The following is a 19,632-nucleotide window of genomic DNA, read 5'->3' on the forward strand; positions in this document are numbered from 1 at the left end:
CAGTGTTTCCCAACCAGGGTGCCTCCAGATGTTGCAAGACTACAACTCCCAGCATGCCTGGACAGCCATTGGCTGTCCGGGCATGCTGGGAGTTGTAGTTTTGCAACAGCTGGAGGCACCCTTGTTGGGAAACACTGGCCTAAAACAGTGTTTCCCAACCAGGGTGCCTCCAGATGTTGCAAGACTACAACTCCCAGCATGCCTGGACAGCCATTGGCTGTCCGGGCATGCTGGGAGTTGTAGTTTTGCAACAGCTGGAGGCACCCTTGTTGGGAAACACTGGCCTAAAACAGTGTTTCCCAACCAGGGTGCCTCCAGATGTTGCAAGACTACAACTCCCAGCATGCCTGGACAGCCATTGGCTGTCCAGGCATGCTGGGAGTTGTAGTTTTGCAACAGCTGGAGGGCCACAGTTTGCAGACCCCTGGTTTGTGGTCTGTAAACTGTAGTCCTCCAGCTGTTGCAAAACTAAACAGCTGAAGGGGACCGGCGAAGAGGTTCACTTACCCTTCCGAGGCTCCAGCGACGATCGCTGTCGGAGATCGTCGCGCGGCAGTGTCGCGCGGCAGTGTCGCGCGGCAGTGTCGTGCAGCGCTGGATCCTACGGAAGCCGGTAAGTTGCGCAGGCTTCCCAACCAGGGTGCCTCCAGTTGTTGCAAGACTACAACTCCCAGCATGCCTGGACAGCCTTTGACTGTCCAGGCATGCTGGGGCTTGTAGTTTTGCAACATCTGGAGGCACCCTGGTTGGGAAACACTGTTTTAGGCCAGTGTTTCCCAGCCAGGTTGCCTCCAGATGTTGCAAAACTACAACTCCCAGCATGCCTAGACAGCCTTTGACTGTCCAGGCATGCTGGGACTTGTAGTTTTGCAACATCTGGAGGCACCTTGGTTGGGAAACACTGTTTTATTCCAGTGTTTCCCAGCCAGGTTGCCTCCAGATGTTGCAAAACTACAACTCCCAGCATGCCTAGACAGCCTTTGACTGTCCAGGCATGCTGGGACTTGTAGTTTTGCAACATCTGGAGGCACCCTGGTTGGGAAACACTGTTTTAGGCCAGTGTTTCCCAGCCAGGTTGCCTCCAGATGTTGCAAAACTACAACTCCCAGCATGCCTAGACAGCCTTTGACTGTCCAGGCATGCTGGGACTTGTAGTTTTGCAACATCTGGAGGCACCCTGGTTGGGAAACACTGTTTTAGGCCAGTGTTTCCCAGCCAGGTTGCCTCCAGATGTTGCAAAACTACAACTCCCAGCATGCCTAGACAGCCTTTGACTGTCCAGGCATGCTGGGACTTGTAGTTTTGCAACATCTGGAGGCACCCTGGTTGGGAAACACTGTTTTAGGCCAGTGTTTCCCAGCCAGGTTGCCTCCAGATGTTGCAAAACTACAACTCCCAGCATGCCTAGACAGCCTTTGACTGTCCAGGCATGCTGGGACTTGTAGTTTTGCAACATCTGGAGGCACCCTGGTTGGGAAACACTGTTTTAGGCCAGTGTTTCCCAGCCAGGTTGCCTCCAGATGTTGCAAAACTACAACTCCCAGCATGCCTAGACAGCCTTTGACTGTCCAGGCATGCTGGGACTTGTAGTTTTGCAACATCTGGAGGCACCCTGGTTGGGAAACACTGGCCTAAAACAGTGTTTCCCAACCAGGGTGCCTCCAGATGTTGCAAAACTACAAGTCCCAGGTTGGGAAACACTGTGCCCGGCCTCCGCCCCACCTTACTGTAAGGGCATGCTGGGAGTTGTAGTCCTGCAGCTGGGGGCAGGGGACAAGCTTGTCACATTTATTATCACCTGCTCACACATCTCCTGCACCACACAACTACAACTCCCAGCATGTCCTTACTGTAAGGGCATGCTGGCAGTTGTAGTCGTGCGGGGCGGGAGATGTGTGAGCAGGTGATAATAAATGTACTAACCCATTTTTTTTGTTTTCTTCTCATTTCAGATCCGTTTATCCTGTGGACTCCTTCGGATTCGGTGGACTACTTCGATGACCAGCGTTTTTCTTTGTTTGATTTTAATAAAATGGTTAACGAGGGCTTGTGGGGGAGTGTTTTTTGTAATAAAAAATTTTTAAAACCTGTTGTGTTTTTTTCTTACTTTACTAGACAGGCTTAGTAGTGGAAGCTGTCTTATAGACAGAGTCCATTACTAACCTGGGCTTAGCGCTAGCCACAAAAACAGCTAGCGCTAACCCCCTATTATTACCCCGGTACCCAATGCCACAGGGGTGCCGGGAAGAGCCGGTACCAACAGGCCTGGAGCGTCAAAAATGGCGCTCCTGGGCCTAGGCGGTAACAGGCTGGCGTTATTTAGGCTGGGGAGGGCCAGTAACAATGGTCCTCGCCCACCCTGGGAACGTCAGGCTGTTACTGTTTGGTTGGTATTTGGCTGAGAATGAAAATAGGGGGGACCCTATGCGTTTTTTTTTTTAAATAAATAATTAAATATATTAAAAAAACGCATAGGGTCCCCCTATTTTTATTCTCAACCAAATACCAACCAAACAGTAAGAGCCTGACGTTACCAGGGTGGGCGAGGACCATTGTTACTGGCCCTCCCCAACCTAAATAACGCCAGCCTGTTACCGCCTAGGCCCAGGAGCGCCATTTTTGACGCTCCGGGCCTGTTGGTACCGGCTCTTCCCGGCACCCCTGTGGTGTTGGGTACCGGGGTAATAATTGGGGGTTAGCGCTAGCTGTTTTTGTGGCTAACGCTAAGCCCGGTTTAGTAATGGACTCAGTCTATAAGACAGCTTCCACTACTAAGCCTGTTTAGTAAAGTAAAATAAAAATAAAACACAACAGGTTTTAAAAAAAATTTATTACAAAAAACACTCCCCCACAAGCCCTCGTTAACCATTTTATTAACATCAAGCAAAGAAAAACGCTGGTCATCGAAGTAGTCCACCGAATCCGAAGGAGTCCACAGGATACACAGATCTGTAGAAGAAGTAACCAAAAAAAAAAAAAGTGTAAGTACATTTAGGGAGAAAAAAACTGTGTTAAAAAAATGTAATAAACACACACACACACACACACACACTAAACGCCGTTTACCACTTCTGAGCCATGACTACAATTTACAGTGATCCCTCAACTTACAATGGCCTCAACATACAATAGTTTCAACATACAATGGTCTTTTCTGGACCATCGTAAGTTGAAACCAGACTCAACATACAATGCTACAGACAGTCCAGATCTGTAAAACGTGTCAATGGCTGGAAGAACCAACCAATCAAAATGGGCATTCACTGGTAAAACCCCTGTATTACTGAAGTGTATGCACTGACTGGTATTACATGTTCTGTACACTTTACCTGTATCAGGGTTAGCTGCTCTTTTGGACACCAGGTGAGGGCAACTCCATTACTTGTTTTGGACATTGCCTGTACTGTACAGGACCCCTGAAGAAGCTCCTGTCCTCTACATAGACCAGTGTTTGCCAAGCAGGGTGGCCCCATTTTTTGCAAAACTACAACTCCCAGCATGCCCGGACAGCCTTTGGCTGTCCAGGCATGCTGGGAGTTATAGTTTTGCAACAGCTGGAGGCTCCCTGCTTGGGAAACACTGACATAGACAGTGAGTTACAGCTCCCAGCAGATCTTTCTTACTTTTATATGTAAGGATTTGCTTTATCTATATCACTTATCTACTTATTTTTCTTTGTCACTTTTTCCTATTTTTGGATGACATTTTGGTGCCTTTAGAACCAATTACCCTGTTTCCATAGAGTTATGGTCTCAACATACAATGGTTTCAACTTACAATGGTTTTCCTGGAACCAATTAATATTGTAACTTGAGGGACCACTGTAGTTATTGAATTATTTAGATGTGGTGAAAAAGCTAAAAAAAACTCAAAAACAAAAGATCCAGAAGGAAACCAGCAGCCAAACCTATTCAGACAGCAGGAAAAAGGAACAGACTATTTTTTCTACTACATGAAGTAAATTTCCCACTTTTGCCTATGTGTGACAAATTTATTAATGCCGTGCAGCAATTTAGTAAATTTGTCGCACATAGTCAAAAATGAAGTAGAAAAAAACAGGGTAAAAACCAGACTACATAGTAAAAGATTAGTAAATGCCCCCCATAGTGTCTGTACGTGTGTTTCATGGTGGTCTTGCATTTCTTCTGTGATTTTCGCCCCAATATTTATTTTTAGCAACATACAAAATTACTCAGGTGTGGGTTTTTTCCCAGGTTGCATTGTGGCCGAGACATGACCTCACTAGTCAGGTGTGCAAAAAGGGAGTTAGTCCTGCTTCAATGGGTGGAGCAACCGCTGGGTGGGAAGGAGATCATTCTGCAACTAATTGTCTTTTTGCAACAGCTGGAGGCACCCTGGTTACAAAACACAAGTCTTTTGCATGAAATGAAGCTCATTTGTGTTTCAATTGCTGGGGTGACTGATGTGTGGGAGGGAGGAAAGTGACCTCACACTTACAATCAAGGAATCATGGGATTTATAGTTTGAAAGAACAAACTCCAACAGGAAATACTAGTTCACATAAAGCTAGCGATAGTGTTATGTAACCTCACAACATAGCCATATAGCCCCAAGACTAAGATCCTTCCTAAACATGTCCATTACTGCCTGGGGGGTCGTATTAAAATCACCTTATGGTGGAGAATCCCTTAAGGGCACAGGGTTTTTTCATTTTCCCACTTTCGTTTTTTCCACCTCACCTTCAACAAATCATGATGCTTTTAATTTTGCGCCACCAATGGTACTTTGCGGTGAAATGATTGATGTCAATACAAAGTCTATGGCGAAACAAAAAAAAATATTATTTATGATTCTACACTGTGCACTTGTCAATAAAAATGACACCTTGGGGGAGATTTACCAAAACCTGTGCAGAGGAAAACTTGCCCAGTTGCCCATAGCAACCAATCAGATCGCTTCTTTCATTTTTCACAGGCCTTCATAAAAATGAAAGAAGCAAGCTGATTGGTTGCTATGGGCAACTGGGCAAGTTTTCCTCTGCACTGGTTTTGATAAATCTCCCCCCTTATATTTATTCTGTAGGTCCATACAATTAAAATACCCTACTTATTTTGGTTTTATTTTGTTTTACTTCTTTTTAAAAAAAATTACAACTTTGTGTACAAAAATTTGCATGTTTTAAAAGAACGTTTAATCACTTTTATAAAAAAAATTTGCAATCAACTTTGATAGCGCCGTTTAAAGGGTTAATGCCTGGCATTGGCACGATCGTCAGTGTCTGGCATTAGCCGTGGGCCCTGGCTGCTGATGCTTCATAGACCTGCCACACTGTGTGTGTGTGTGTGTGTGTGTGTATATATATATATAGTATATATATATATAGTATATATTATATATTCATATACACACACACACACACACACACACGTTAAGGGACCTGTCTACCTACTGGAGTGACCTAAGTACCTAATGGTGGTGAGGACCTACCTACTCTTCTCCAACTCATTTATCTACCCACTTTACATTGTTGGGCTCCAAGGGGAGAATTATTACTATTTGGGGCACTATAGGTGCTAGAAAAGTGGGGAGCCTAAAATGTTTGTCTGGCAGGTCCTGCAGAGACTAGAGGGGACTGGAAAATAAAAGTCATGATGATAGTCTGGATGGAGAAGAAACAGGAAAGTGAACGACTCGGATTGAAGACAACATCACCTGTGAGTCGCCCGATGTAACTGCACTGTAATCACTTATATGGTCTGCAGTGTAAATATCGGTTGTTGTCAGGTAATCTTGGAGGTGACAGGCTGACCACATAAGTTTTGTTAAAGGGGTACAAGTAGAAAACATTTTTTTTTTTTTTTACCAACTGGTGCCAGAAAGTTAAACAGATTTATAAATGACTTCTATTAAAAAATCTTTACCCTTCAAGTACTTTTTAGCAGCTGTATGCTACAGAGGAAATTCTTTTCTTTTTGTCTTGTCCACAATGCTCTCTGCTGACCCCTCTGTCCGTGTCAGGAACTGTCCAAAGCAGCGCTGAGGTTTGCTATGGGGATTTTCTCCTGCTCTGGACAATTCCTGACACGGACAGAGGTGTCAGCAGAGAGCACAGTGGACAAGACAAAAAAAAGAAATTCAAAAAGAAAATAATTTCTCCTGTAACATACAGCTGCTAAAATGTACTGGACGGTTAAAGATTTTTTAATAGAAGTCATTTACAAATCTGTTTAACTTTCTGGCACCAGTTGATTTAAAAAAGAAAAAAAACATTCCACCGGAGTACCCCTTTAAAACGGTATTCCCACAATTTACAATTATCCCCTATCCACAGGATAGGGTATAACTAGGTGATCGTCGGCCAAATACCCTAGGTACGTCCCTGTCTCTATGGCAATCCTAATATGCCGGTAGATGATCCACGGTTCTTTCTAGCAAGGCTCAGAGCCAACAGTGAGTGAACACGTCTGCCAACTGTGCGTCCCAAATTATACACTTTCCAGCCCTAACTTGTTGAGTTAGTATTATGCATAAGCCAGAAACTATAAAGTGTACACTGCCCAGGGATGTTTACTCAGGTAAATCATAGCCTGTGTACTGGCGGATCGTAAATTGTTAACATGTGTCTGGGGCCGGGCTGGGTGTGTATGACCTAGAGGAGCAGAGTTGTCTTTACCCTGAAGCTCTATCGACGGCGTGTGGATGTATGGTCCCAAATGGTCTCCGGAAAAGACCGAAAGTAGAGAGTTCTAGAGGGAAAATCCTAGAAACTGCAATAAAAGGTAAAAATGAAATCAAACGTTCATCTGATCAGAGGCAGCTGTTTTGTCCCTGCTTTAGGGTACGTTCCCACACGGCGTATTTTGCTGCGTATTTGCTGCGTATTTGGTGCTGCGTATTTTCCTACCCATTGACTTCAACAGAGAAAATAAAATACGCAGCAGCAAATACGCCGTGTGGGAATGTACCCCTACACTGCAGCTCTGCTTGTCTAGAATTTAAAGCGGTATTCCAGGAAATAACTTATATATATATATATATATAATCAACCGGCTCCAGAAAGTTAAACAGATTTGTAAATGACTTCTATTAAAAAATCTTAATCCTTTCAGTACTTATGAGCTTCTGAAGTTAAGGTTGTTCTTTTCTAAGTGCTCTCTGCTGACATCTCTGCATGTCTCGGGAACCACCCAATTTAGAAGAGGTTTGCTATGGGGATTTGCTTCTAAACGGATCGGTTCCCTAGACACGTGTCATCAGAAAGCACTTAGACAGAAAAGAACAACCCTAACTTCAACAGCTCATAAGTACAGAAAGGATTAAGATTTTTTTTATAGAAGTAATTTACAAATCTGTTTAACTTTCTGGAGCCAGTTAATATATAAAAAAAAGTTTTTTCCTGGAAAACCCCTTTAAGGGGTTATGGTAGATTTAAATTACATGGTGGATTTTTTTACGTAACAGCACCACTCTTTTCCATAGGATATCTTCGGTACTGCAGCTCACTCTGCTGATACGATACCACACAAGTCCTTCTTGTCGTTTAGCCCTAGAACCTATGTTCGTAAATGAGGGTTATCTTAAAAGTCCGCCATTTTGTCGGAGCCTCTGTGAAGAACATACATAATACATCTTATATACGTGGCCCACAGTTCTCCGAGCCCGCCTTTTCATTATCACTTAAGGGTCTGTCCCTTTCACCTGTTTCCCGGTCACCCCGCCTTCGCTGCGCTAAAACCTCTTTTTATTGGCTATCAAATCTGTCACGTTACACTAGCTCCGCCTTCTTAATGTCGCTCATTGGCAAGCCGATGTGCACGGCCAAAAAAGCGTGCATTCCTATTGGCGGCTTTGTTTCGTGAAACCCGCCTCCTCTCAAAGCTTTCTTACCGATTGGTTTAACGCGTCTGTGAAGTCCCGCCCACGAGTTCTAATTGGCTAAAACAAGAGCGGCTTCCTGAGGCTTGTCCTATCGGCTTTCCCGTGGTCAGTTAACCCTTTTGTACCCTTACGGGCTGGTACTGCTGGTGGCTCCCAATCCGCAGCGGCACGTCACGACCTTTACTGGCGAATGGGGTTGGTGAGGAGGAGGAGCCGGAGGGGGAGACGCTGGGTCAGGGAGCTCGTTGTGGGGGTGGGGGGGGACTCAAGCCTAAGAGCTGACAGGACTACGGCGGCAGGAGCCTCAGGTGAGGTGACTCCCCCACCGGGCGGCTAGTTGGGGAGGAGGAGGGGCTCCGGTGTCCCACCGGTGACGTAGGAGGGTTCGGTGATGACGTCATGTGTGGCCATTGGGAGCAGAAAACGCTATTGTTTAGAGGGGGTGAGCTGTGCATGATGGGGGTTATTGTCCTTTCCATAGACGAATGAATGTATTTATGGGCCTTGCGGGCTGCCCCGGGCACTGTATATTGTATATACAGGCGGGCTCAGTATTTGGGGTGAGCGCCCCCTTGCTCCTGGGTAGAAATAACAGTCACCCTCCTCTACCTGTGGCTCTCTCTGGTTGCAAACTACAACTCCCAGCATGCCCTCAGAGCAACCATTTTTCCAATTTATATGTTCTCAGAGAGTCCCACCCCATGTCTCCCTTTATGGTCTGGGACTACAACTACTAGCATGGCCTGATAGACTTAGGAGGGCATGCTGGGAGTTGTAGTTGTGCAGTAATCCCTAACCCAGTGTTTCCCAAGCAGGGTGCCTCCAGCTGTTGCACAACTACAACTCCCAGCATGCCCGGACAGCCGAAGGCTGTCCGGGCATGCTGGGTGTTGTAGTTGTGCAACAGCTGGAGGCACCCTGCTTGGGAAACAGTGCCCTGACCTGTGTTTCTCTAATGGTTGCAAACTACAATCCCCAGCAACAGCTGGAGGCACCCTGCTTGGGAAACAGTGCCCTGACTTGTGTTTCTCTAATGGTTGCAAACTACAATCACCAGCAACAGCTGGAGGCACCCTGCTTGGGAAACAGTGCCCTGACCTGTGTTTCTCTAATGGTTGCAAACTACATTCCCCAGCAACAGCTGGAGGCACCCTGCTTGGGAAACAGTGCCCTGACCTGTGTTTCTCTAATGGTTGCAAACGACAATCCCCAGCAACAGCTGGAGGCACCCTGCTTGGGAAACAGTGCCCTGACCTGTGTTTCTCTAATGGTTGCAAACGACAATCCCCAGCAACAGCTGGAGGCACCCTGCTTGGGAAACAGTGCCCTGACCTGTGTTTCTCTAATGGTTGCAAACGACAATCCCCAGCAACAGCTGGAGGCACCCTGCTTGGGAAACAGTGCCCTGACCTGTGTTTCTCTAATGGTTGCAAACTACAATCACCAGCAACAGCTGGAGGCACCCTGCTTGGGAAACAGTGACCTGACCTGTGTTTCTCTAATGGTTGCAAACTACAATCCCCAGCAACAGCTGGAGGCACCCTGCTTGGGAAACAGTGCCCTGACCTGTGTTTCTCTAATGGTTGCAAACGACAATCCCCAGCAACAGCTGGAGGCACCCTGCTTGGGAAACAGTGCCCTGACCTGTGTTTCTCTAATGGTTGCAAACTACAATCCCCAGCAACAGCTGGAGGCACCCTGCTTGGGAAACAGTGCCCTGACCTGTGTTTCTCTAATGGTTGCAAACTTCAATCCCCAGCAACAGCTGGAGGCACCCTGCTTGGGAAACAGTGCCCTGACCTGTGTTTCTCTAATGGTTGCAAACTACAATCACCAGCAACAGCTGGAGGCACCCTGCTTGGGAAACAGTGCCCTGACCTGTGTTTCTCTAATGGTTGCAAACTTCAATCCCCAGCAACAGCTGGAGGCACCCTGCTTGGGAAACAGTGCCCTGACCTGTGTTTCTCTAATGGTTGCAAACTACAATCACCAGCAACAGCTGGAGGCACCCTGCTTGGGAAACAGTGCCCTGACCTGTGTTTCTCTAATGGTTGCAAACTGCAATCACCAGCAACAGCTGGAGGCACCCTGCTTGGGAAACAGTGCCCTGACCTGTGTTTCTCTAATGGTTGCAAACTACAATCACCAGCAACAGCTGGAGGCACCCTGCTTGGGAAACAGTGCCCTGACCTGTGTTTCTCTAATGGTTGCAAACTACAATCCCCAGCAACAGCTGGAGGCACCCTGCTTGGGAAACAGTGCCCTGACCTGTGTTTCTCTAATGGTTGCAAACTACAATCACCAGCAACAGCTGGAGGCACCCTGCTTGGGAAACAGTGCCCTGACCTGTGTTTCTCTAATGGTTGCAAACTACAATCCCCAGCAACAGCTGGAGGCACCCTGCTTGGGAAACAGTGCCCTGACCTGTGTTTCTCTAATGGTTGCAAACTACAATCACCAGCAACAGCTGGAGGCACATTGGTGGAAAAACACTGCCATAGAGTAAATAGAACAGCAGGACACGCGCTATACCACTCCTCCATGGGGGACATGTAACTCAGGATCAGACAATCCTGATTCAGGCATGCTGGGAGTTGTAGTTTACAACACCTGGAGGCACCCTGCTTTGGAAACATCGCTCTAAAACCAAGAGAAGGGCAATCCTTCAGCCATGGTTTCCCTAGAGGTTACCCCCACTGGTTTTATTTTTTTTTCCCCTCTCCTAAGTGCTGGCGGCTGTCCAGGCATGCTGGGAGTTTAGTTTTGCAACAGCTGGAGGCACCCTTCTTGGGGAAACACACGACACTCATCAGCATGCTGTGACTGAATGGCATGCTGGGAGTTGTAGTTTTGCAACCAAATTTTACACTTCCTACATTCTACAGAGGATTACAAAACTACAACTCCCAGCATGCTGAGAGTTGTAGTATTGCAACTGCTGGAGGTCCTCAGTTTTGGAGACCACTGCTTTATAACAGTGATCCCCAACCTTTGCCTCTCCGTAGGTTGGGGATTACCGGCATGAAGCATCCAGGAACTGTCCAGAGCAGGACAGGTTTGCTATGGGGATTTGCTTGTACTCTGGACAGAGGTGTCTGCAGAGAGCACTGTGGTCAGACAAAAAAGAACAACTTAACTTCCTGTTGAGTATACAGCAGCTAATAAGTACAGGAAGGATTAAGATTTTTAAATAGTAGTAATTTTTTAATAGAAGTAATTTACAAATCTGTTTAACTTTCTGGCACCAGTTGATTTAAAAAAAAAAAATTAAAAACAAATTTCCACTGGAATACCCCTTTTAATGGCATCCTGGAAGTTATAGTTTTGCGACCAATATTCCCCTTTTATGTGTTACTAGACATGCTTTATAAAGCTATACAACTACAACTCCCAGCATGCCCTTGACAGCCTTTATATGTTTTTAGACATGTTATGTAACTTTCTCTGGTGGTTGCAGAACTACAACCCTGTGTTGTGCATGCTGGCTGGGATTTGTAGTTTTGCAGCCATAGGTTGGGGATCCCTGCTATAGAGCATGCTGGGAGTTGTAGTTTCACAGCAATATATACTATAAAATGTTGTTGGACGTGATGCCTAGCAGTGATCTTCAGTCTGTTCTGGGAGTTGTAGTTTTGTCACGGGGGGGGGGGGGGGGTTATTATTAGAGATGAGCGAACTTACAGTAAATTCGATTCATCACGAACTTCTCGGCTCGGCAGTTGATGACTTTTCCTGCATAAATTAGTTCAGCTTTCCGGTGCTCCGATGGGCTGGTAAAGGTGGATACAGTACTAGGAGACTCTTTTTCCTAGGAATGTATCCACCTTTTCCAGCCCACCGGAGCACCTGAAAGCTGAACTAATTTATGCAGGATAAGTCATCAACTGCTGAGCCGAGAAGTTCGTGACGAATCGAATTTACTGTAAGTTCGCTCATCTCTAGTCATTATTGCTTAATAACACTGAAACATGTCTTTGAAGTCCAAAGTACACGGATTGCAGTCACCTTGTGTAGAAATACATATCCCAGTCCTTTAAGCAATATTTTCTCAAGCAGGGTGCCTCCAGCTGTTGCAAAACTACAACTCCCAGCATGCCCGGACAGCCAACGGCTGTCCGGGCATGCTGGGAGTTGTAGTTTTGCAACAGCTGGAGGCACCCTGCTTGAGAAAAGTGTCTTTGAGGGTATGTCCTGTATCTTCCATTATTGCCAGTAGTATTAAAGGGGTACTCCGGTGGAAACCATTTATTTATTTATTTATTTTTTTATGAACTGATGCCAGAAAGTTAAACAGATTTGTAAATTACTTCTATTAAAAAAAATATTTACCCTTCCAGTACTTATTAGCAGCTGTATGCTACGGAGGAAATTCTTTTCTTATTGAATTTCTTGTTTGTCTTGTCCACAGTGCTCTCTGCTGACACCTCTGTCCGTGTCAGGAACTGTCCAGAGCAGCATAGGTTTGCTATGAGGATTTTCTCCTGCTCTGGACACTTCCTGATACGGGCATCAGGTGTCAGCAGAGAGCAGTGTGGACAAGACAGAAAATAAATTTAAAAAGAAAAGAATTTCCTCTGTGTAGCATACAGCTGCTAAAAGGTACTGGAAGGGTAAAGATTTTTTAATAGAAGTCATTTACAAATCTGTTTAACTTTCCAGTTGATTTAAAAAAAAAAATAAAAAATAAAATAAAAATAATAATAATAATAATTTCCACCGGAGTACCCCTTTAAGTTGAATAACTTGGAGAATCTTTGCATTAGTTCTACTCCAGAGCTGTATTCTAATTCTTTACTTGTCATTGTAAACTGTCATGTGACACCTTGCGGACTGGTTACTTTATGTCTATGATACAAAGGAGTGGATTGTTTTTCTTGTATCTGGTTACCATGTAGTGTTTGGTGGGAAAACTGCTCTTTCCAGATTCTTATCTGGTAACGACTGCTGAGAGATTTCAGCTCTGAAGCCTGCGGAACTGGCCCAACTACTTAGACCCAGGGGTCAAGTCCTGCAGGAACGTGTGGGAACTTAGCTCCTGCACTTTTTTCACAGCAGGAACACCATTCCTATTAGCAGGAGTCCTGCAGGACCGGCCCAGGAGTGGAAATCATGGGTGAGTTCCCTCACTTGTTTTTCCAGGACTTGACCCTCTTTCACACTATCGTTATGGCCCGGTAGTGGAACGGCCGTCAGGACCGCCGGGGGGAATAGCGGGAGAAAAAATAGTTCTTGCACAGTCTTTTTCTCTCTGAAAATAGCGGTGCCTGACGGACCCCATTGACTATAATGGGGTCCATCGGCACCCGTTATTGCCCGTTGCACCCCATCAAAATGATGGCCGTCAAACTAAAAGATTTATATATATATATATATATATATATATATATATATATATATATATATATATATATATATATATAAAAGTGTACGATCGCAATTAGAGATGAGCGATGAGCGAACTTACAGTAAATTCGATTCATCACGAACTTCTCGGCTCGGCAGTTGATTACTTTTCCTGCATAAATTAGTTCAGCTTTCCGGTGCTCCGGTGGGCTGGAAAAGGTGGATACAGAACTAGGAAAGAGTCTCCTAAGACTGTATCCACCTTTTCCAGCCCACGGGAGCACCTGAAAGCTGAACTAATTTATGCAGGAAAAGTCAGCAACTGCCGAGCCGAGAAGTTCGTGACGAATCGAATTTACTGTAAGTTCGCTCGTCTTTAATCGCAATTGACAGGCACAATGGTAGTGTGAATGTAGCCTTGTACTTACACCAAGGCAGGTGAAAAGAAACCCAAAGAAATCTTTTCCACTACATCCCCCCCTTTAAAGAGGGAGGGTACTCCAGAAGAAGAAAAAGGGGGGTGGAATAAAAAATAAAAAGGTTTTCAACTCAACTGGTGCCAGAAAGTTAAACAGATATGTAAATAACTTCTATTAAAAAAAATCTTAATCCTTCCAGTACTTATCAGCTGCTGTATTCTGCACAGGAAGTTCTTTTCTGTCTGACCACAGTGCTCTCTGCTGACACCTCTGTCCATATCAGGAACTGTCCAGAGCAGGAGAGGTTTGCTATGGGGATTCGCTCCTACTCTGGACAGTTCCTGGAACAGACAGAGGGGTCAGCAGAGAGCACTGTGGTCAGACTGGAAAGAAATTCTAAAAGAAAAGAACTTCCTCTGGAGCATACAGCAGCTGATAAGTATTGGAAGGATTAAGATTTTTACATAGAAGTAATTTACAAATCTGTTTAACTTTCTGGCACCAATTGATTTAAAATAAATAAAGTTTTCCACCCGAGTGCCCCTTTTAAAAGAGTACTGCAGTCTTAGACACTTATCCCCTATACCCCGGATAGGGGATAGGTGTCTGATCACGGGGGTTCTGACCGCTGAGAGCCCCTGCGATCTCTCGTACGGGGACCCAGCATTGCCGCGGCTCTGCACGGCAGCTGTGTGTAATGTCGACCTCACTGAGGTCAATGACACGCCCCCTCTATACAGCCCTATGGGAGAGGCGGGGATTCACGAAAACGGCATCTCCGCCTCTACCATAGCGTTACATGGAGGGAGCATGTTGGCTATGGCGTCTTTCTGCGGCCGTCATGTCTCCTGCACGGAAGTGGCACGGCAGAGCCAGTGCCCTGTACACGAGATCGTGGGGGGTCCCAGCATTCGGACCCCCTGCGATCAGACTGCAGATCTCCTTTAAAGGGGTTGTTTAGATTAGAAGAACGATTTCTATGTGCAGTATTAGGGAATTCTGAGTTACTAGAGGATCCTTTGGACCAGTGTTTGCCAACCGGTGTGCCTCCAGCTGTTACAAAACTACAACTCCCAGCATGATATGCAGTTATATTTATTTATTCATTATTATTTTATTTTTTTATTAACTGAAGTCTGGAGAGGATCAAAAGGGTTGTAAATATAAAGAAAGGATTTATAGTTCTCCTTCCTGGCTTTACACTTCCAGCCTTGGTATCTAAGGAGAACAGATGTCTCCTATATAGTGGACATTGAGGGGCCCTGTCTTATGACTATAGTGCACTGTACTGATAAAGAACATTACTTGTCCAGAGTTCACATGAACCTTCTGACAGTGGGGTCTTCTAGATAAGAAAGTTTATTGGTGTCTCTACTGGGAACTGACTTTTTGTGCTTTCTTAAAGGGGTAGTCCAGTGGGAAAAAACGTATCCCCTATCCTAAGGATAGAGGATAAGTTTCAGATCGCGGGGGGTCCGACCGCTGGGGCCCCCCACGATCTCTTTACGGGGCCCCCAGCTCGCTGGCCAGATGGAGCGTGTTGACCACTGCAACAATACGCCCCCTCAATACATCGATATGGCAGAGCTAGAGATTGCAGAAGGCAGCGCTCCAGCTCTACCATAGAGTTGTATTGAGGGGGCGTGTCAGCCGCCGCTTCGTGCGGAGGTCGACACGCCCCCTTCTCGCGGGCTGTCGGGGCCCCTTACAGGAGATCGCAGGGGGCCCCAGCGGTCAGACCCCCCGTGATCTGAAACTTAGGATAGGGGATACGTTTTTCACCACTGGATATCTCCTTTAAGGGGCTGGGTGTTATCCCAAGATTCCAGCTGATCCTCTCTGGGACCTCGTCTGATCCTGAGTTACATGTCCCCCTTGGAGGAGTGGTATAGCGAGTGTCCTGCTGTTCCGTTTCCTCTATGGCAGTGTTTTCCCACCGACGTGCCTCCAGCTGTTGCTAGTGATTGTAGTTTGCAACCATTTGAGAAACACAGGTCAGGGCACTGTTTCCCAACCAGGGTGTCTCCAGCTGTTGCAAAACTACAACTCCCAGCATGCCCGGACAGCCGAAGGCTGTCCGGGCATGCTGGGAGTTGTAGTTTTGCAACAGCTGGAGGCACCCTGGTTGGGAAACACTGTGTTTAAGGGGTATTCCAGGAAAAAACCTTTTACTCTAAAGCCCAACATGCTGAGAGTCGTGGTTTTGCAACAGCTGGAGGCACCCTGCTTGGGAAACACTGGGTTTGCGATTACTGCACAACTACACCTCCCAGCATGCCCTCCTAAGTCTATCAGGCCATGCTTGTAGTTTTAATCCCCAACCATAAGGGAGACATGGGGTGGGACTCTCTGAGAAGTTGTAGTGGGACTCTCTGTAGGGAGTTGTAGTTTTGCAACAGCTGGAGACACACTGGTAGGAAAACACTGCACTATGGGATTGCTGAAGGTAGTAGAGTACAGCAGTCATAGCAAGTATTTGTGGTGGAACATGGGTCCTGCCGCTCCATTTATTTTGGGGTCAAAGCCCCCTGTTCTCATGACGGGTAGTTGGGTCATAGGGTCTTTAGTGTCGTCTCCTATATCCTCTGGAGGTGTTTGCAGGTTTTATAGCCCGGTAGATGCGGTGACTTGACATTAGTGCTCAGCTCTTTTTTTTTTTTTTTTTTTTTTGGGTTGCTTAGCGCTTTGCCAGGATTATCATTATTTGCTTTCTTTTGCAGGGGGAGCGGCGCCGAGGACAGAATTCTGCGTGTCCTTAAGTAGCAGATGTTGCACGGAGCCTGTTCCCAGCCGGTGATCTGCCTCCGTCAATGTGTGCGAAGCCGGGAGAGGGATAAGAGATGCATCTGATCGCCCACTTGGAGCTGCCACTCGTATCCTCATCAGATGGGAAGATGAGTTAGCCAAAAAGATTTGTTCTTTTTAATGTTTTTCCGTCTGGGCTTTGATTTGGATCCCACAGGCAGGCCCTGTGTGTGTCATTCCAACAACTTCCCTCCCTCCAGTCGCTGCAGATCATGAGGTGCCGAATTTATAAAAGGAAAGTCATCATCCTCACTCTGGTGGTGGTCGCCTGCGGTTTGGCCTTGTGGAACAGCGGGAAGCAAAAGAAAAATGACTTTGTTCAAGACCCAGAGGGGGAAAAAATGCACATCAGGGCGTACGTGTCGCCGGGGATTAGGAAAATGGTCAACGAGTCGGCGGTAGAGAAAGTACAGAAGCCAGAAGTGGATAACATCACCCTGGTGTACCGGTCTGTGGTTTTCCAGCTCAATTTCGACCAAACCATTAAAAATCTGGAGACCATAAAACGACCGGCGGATGACGTAGTCGTAGTCGTGCAGGTTCACAATCGTCCTGACTATCTGCGCTATCTCTTGGAGTCCCTGCGCAAAGCAAAGGGCATAGAGAATGTCCTGTTGATATTCAGCCACGATTATTGGTCCCCGGAGATTAACCAGATCGTGGCCAGTGTGGATTTTTGTCAAGTGCTTCAGATATTTTTCCCCTTCAGCATCCAGCTCTACCCGAATGAATTCCCAGGTCACGACCCCAAGGATTGTCCGAGAGACATAGAGAAGAAGGACGCCATCAAGCTCGGCTGCATCAATGCCGAATATCCCGATTCCTTCGGACATTACAGAGAAGCCAAATTCTCCCAGACAAAGCATCACTGGTGGTGGAAACTGCATTTCGTCTGGGAGAAGGTCAAGGTCTTGAAGGACTACAAGGGTCTAGTCCTGTTCATCGAAGAAGATCATTACATGGCCCCTGACTTTTATTACGTCCTTAAGAAGATATGGAGCAAGAAGATAGAGGAATGCCCTGACTGTGACGTCTTGACCCTCGGCACCTATGCCCGTCTCCAGTCGTTCTCTGAGAAAGCGGATAAAGTAGAGGTGAAGACTTGGAAGTCTACAGAACATAACATGGGGATGGCCATGAGCAGGGACACCTATCAGAAGCTCATCCAGTGCACTGACGCCTTTTGCTCTTACGACGACTATAACTGGGACTGGACCCTTCAGCACCTGACTGTTAATTGTCTTCCTAAGTTCTGGAAGGTCCTAGTCCCCGAAGTTCCCAGGATTTACCACACTGGAAGCTGTGGAATGCACCATAAGAAATCCTGTAAACCTACAACAGAGAGTGCCAAACTGGAGGCCCTGTTCGCAGGCAACCAGAATGACTTGTTTCCAGAAAACATGGTGATCAGCAGGCGATACTCAATGGCGGCTTTGTCGCCTCATGTGAAAAACGGGGGCTGGGGAGACATTAGGGACCACGAGCTATGTAAGAGCTATCGCAGGCTGCAGTGATACGGACCTCTATGATATTTTTAAGTTTGTACTATGGCCTTCCGAGTGACGGAATATTATACCAGTTTATGCTCTAATTTCAATAACCAGTTTTTGTCAAATGTCGTCCCCATGATTGTCCGTCCGTTTCTATCCGCGTGGAATCTGATGAGAAGAACTTGATTTCTGCCTCTTTGTATCTTAATACTAATGAGATTTCGGACTTGCATTATGTATAACATGGCCATTCAGATCCTTTTTTTTTCGAAATAAATGAATATGAAGTGATGTTAGGATGGGTATGGTCACTGCACGTTCAAGGGGTTGAGGGTGTGTTCAATGGTTGTGGCTAGAGATGAGCGAACTTACAGTAAATTTGATTCGTCACAAACTTCTCGGCTCGGCAGTTGATGACTTATCCTGCATAAATTAGTTCAGCTTTCAGGTGCTCCCGTGGGCTGGAAAAGGTGGATACAGTCCTAGGAGACTCTTTTCTAGGACTGTATCCACCTTTTCCAGCCCACCGGAGCACCTGAAGGCTGAACTAATTTATGCAGGTTAAGACATCAACTGCTGAGCCGAGAAGTTCGTGACGAATCAAATTTACTGTAAGTTCGCTCATCTCTAGTTGTGGCGTCTATTGTGTGAACACCATCACCCCAGTATATATAGGGGCCCTGTGCACATTTGTAGGTTGTGTTCTGCAATACTAATTCCTATTACTGGACCACTAAGGTATGCTGGCTACATGGGGACCATTTATGACTCCCTAATAGTCCAATTTTTATTTATTTATTATTATTTTTTTTTGCAGGAACTATCCTTTTTAGATAGGAACGAGTCTGTGCTGCAGATCATACCAACTTATTCAGAGTTTTCCAACCTGTGGTTCTCCAGCTGTTGCGAAACTACAAGAAGCCTCAGAATTTGGCATTATAAAGAGAGAGAGCGCGCACCATAGCGTAAAACCGCCGGGTGAGAGTAAATGGTAATTTGAAGAAACTCTTAGGCCCGGTCTGCAGCCTCCCAACCAAACGAGCAGTAATGGGTGAAGACTTCCAGGGAATGGTGGGATACCTATCCCTGGTCCGCGCCGCTGTAACCCACTGTTCCCTGGAAGTCAGAATTGGGCATGGCTGCTATAAAGCATGTGCAAAAGGGAAATTCTGTTTCAAAAGAACAAACATGCTGGGAGTTGTAGTTTTGCAACAGCTGGAAACTCGTTTGCTAGGCAGCAATGCTGTAAAGAATATTGTCATGCATCTGTACACCTTTTTTACATGTCTCAGGCTGGGTTCACACTACAAAACTTAAAGGGGTTCTCCGGTGCTTAGACATCTTATCCCCTATTCAAAGGATAGGGGATAAGATGCCTGATCGCGGGGGTCCTGCCACTGGGGACCCCCGGGATCTTGCACGGGGCACCCCGTTTGTAATCAGTCCCCGGAGCGTGTTCGCTCTGGGTCTGATTACCGACGACCACAAGGTCGGCAGCGTGTGACGTCACTCTCCGCCCCTCAATGCAAGCCTACAGGAGGGGGCGTGATAGCTGTCACGGCCCTGTGGTCGTCGGTAATCAGACCCGGAGCGAACACGCTCCGGGGACTGATTACAAACGGGGTGCCGCGTGCAAGATCCCGGGGGTCCCCAGCGGTGGGACTCCCGCGATCAGGCATCTTATCCCCTATTCTTTGGATAGGGGACAAGATGTCTAAGCACCGGAGAACCCCTAT

At 46.4% G+C, this 19,632-nt stretch overlaps 1 protein-coding gene across 4 annotated transcripts; it reads left to right on the plus strand.

Annotated features, from left to right (window-relative positions):
- The first annotated feature begins 7,922 nt into the window (after positions 1-7,922).
- MGAT2 (alpha-1,6-mannosyl-glycoprotein 2-beta-N-acetylglucosaminyltransferase) lies at positions 7,923-18,187 on the plus strand. Of its 4 annotated transcripts, none has more exons than XM_056545537.1 (2): positions 7,923-7,944; positions 16,322-18,187. In XM_056545537.1, the coding sequence occupies exon 2, from the start codon at positions 16,619-16,621 to the stop codon at positions 17,918-17,920; it is 1,302 nt and encodes a 433-aa protein (XP_056401512.1). In that variant the 5' UTR covers positions 7,923-7,944; positions 16,322-16,618; the 3' UTR covers positions 17,921-18,187. The 4 variants fall into 4 exon arrangements, with proteins under 4 accessions (XP_056401512.1, XP_056401513.1, XP_056401511.1 ...); XM_056545538.1 differs by lacking the exon at positions 7,923-7,944 and adding an exon at positions 8,013-8,034; XM_056545536.1 differs by lacking the exon at positions 7,923-7,944 and adding an exon at positions 8,043-8,147.
- The last annotated feature ends 1,445 nt before the right edge of the window (positions 18,188-19,632 follow it).

This window comes from Hyla sarda, chromosome 11 (assembly GCF_029499605.1).
Source record: "Hyla sarda isolate aHylSar1 chromosome 11, aHylSar1.hap1, whole genome shotgun sequence".
In the NCBI taxonomy this organism is placed as follows: domain Eukaryota; kingdom Metazoa; phylum Chordata; class Amphibia; order Anura; family Hylidae; genus Hyla; species Hyla sarda.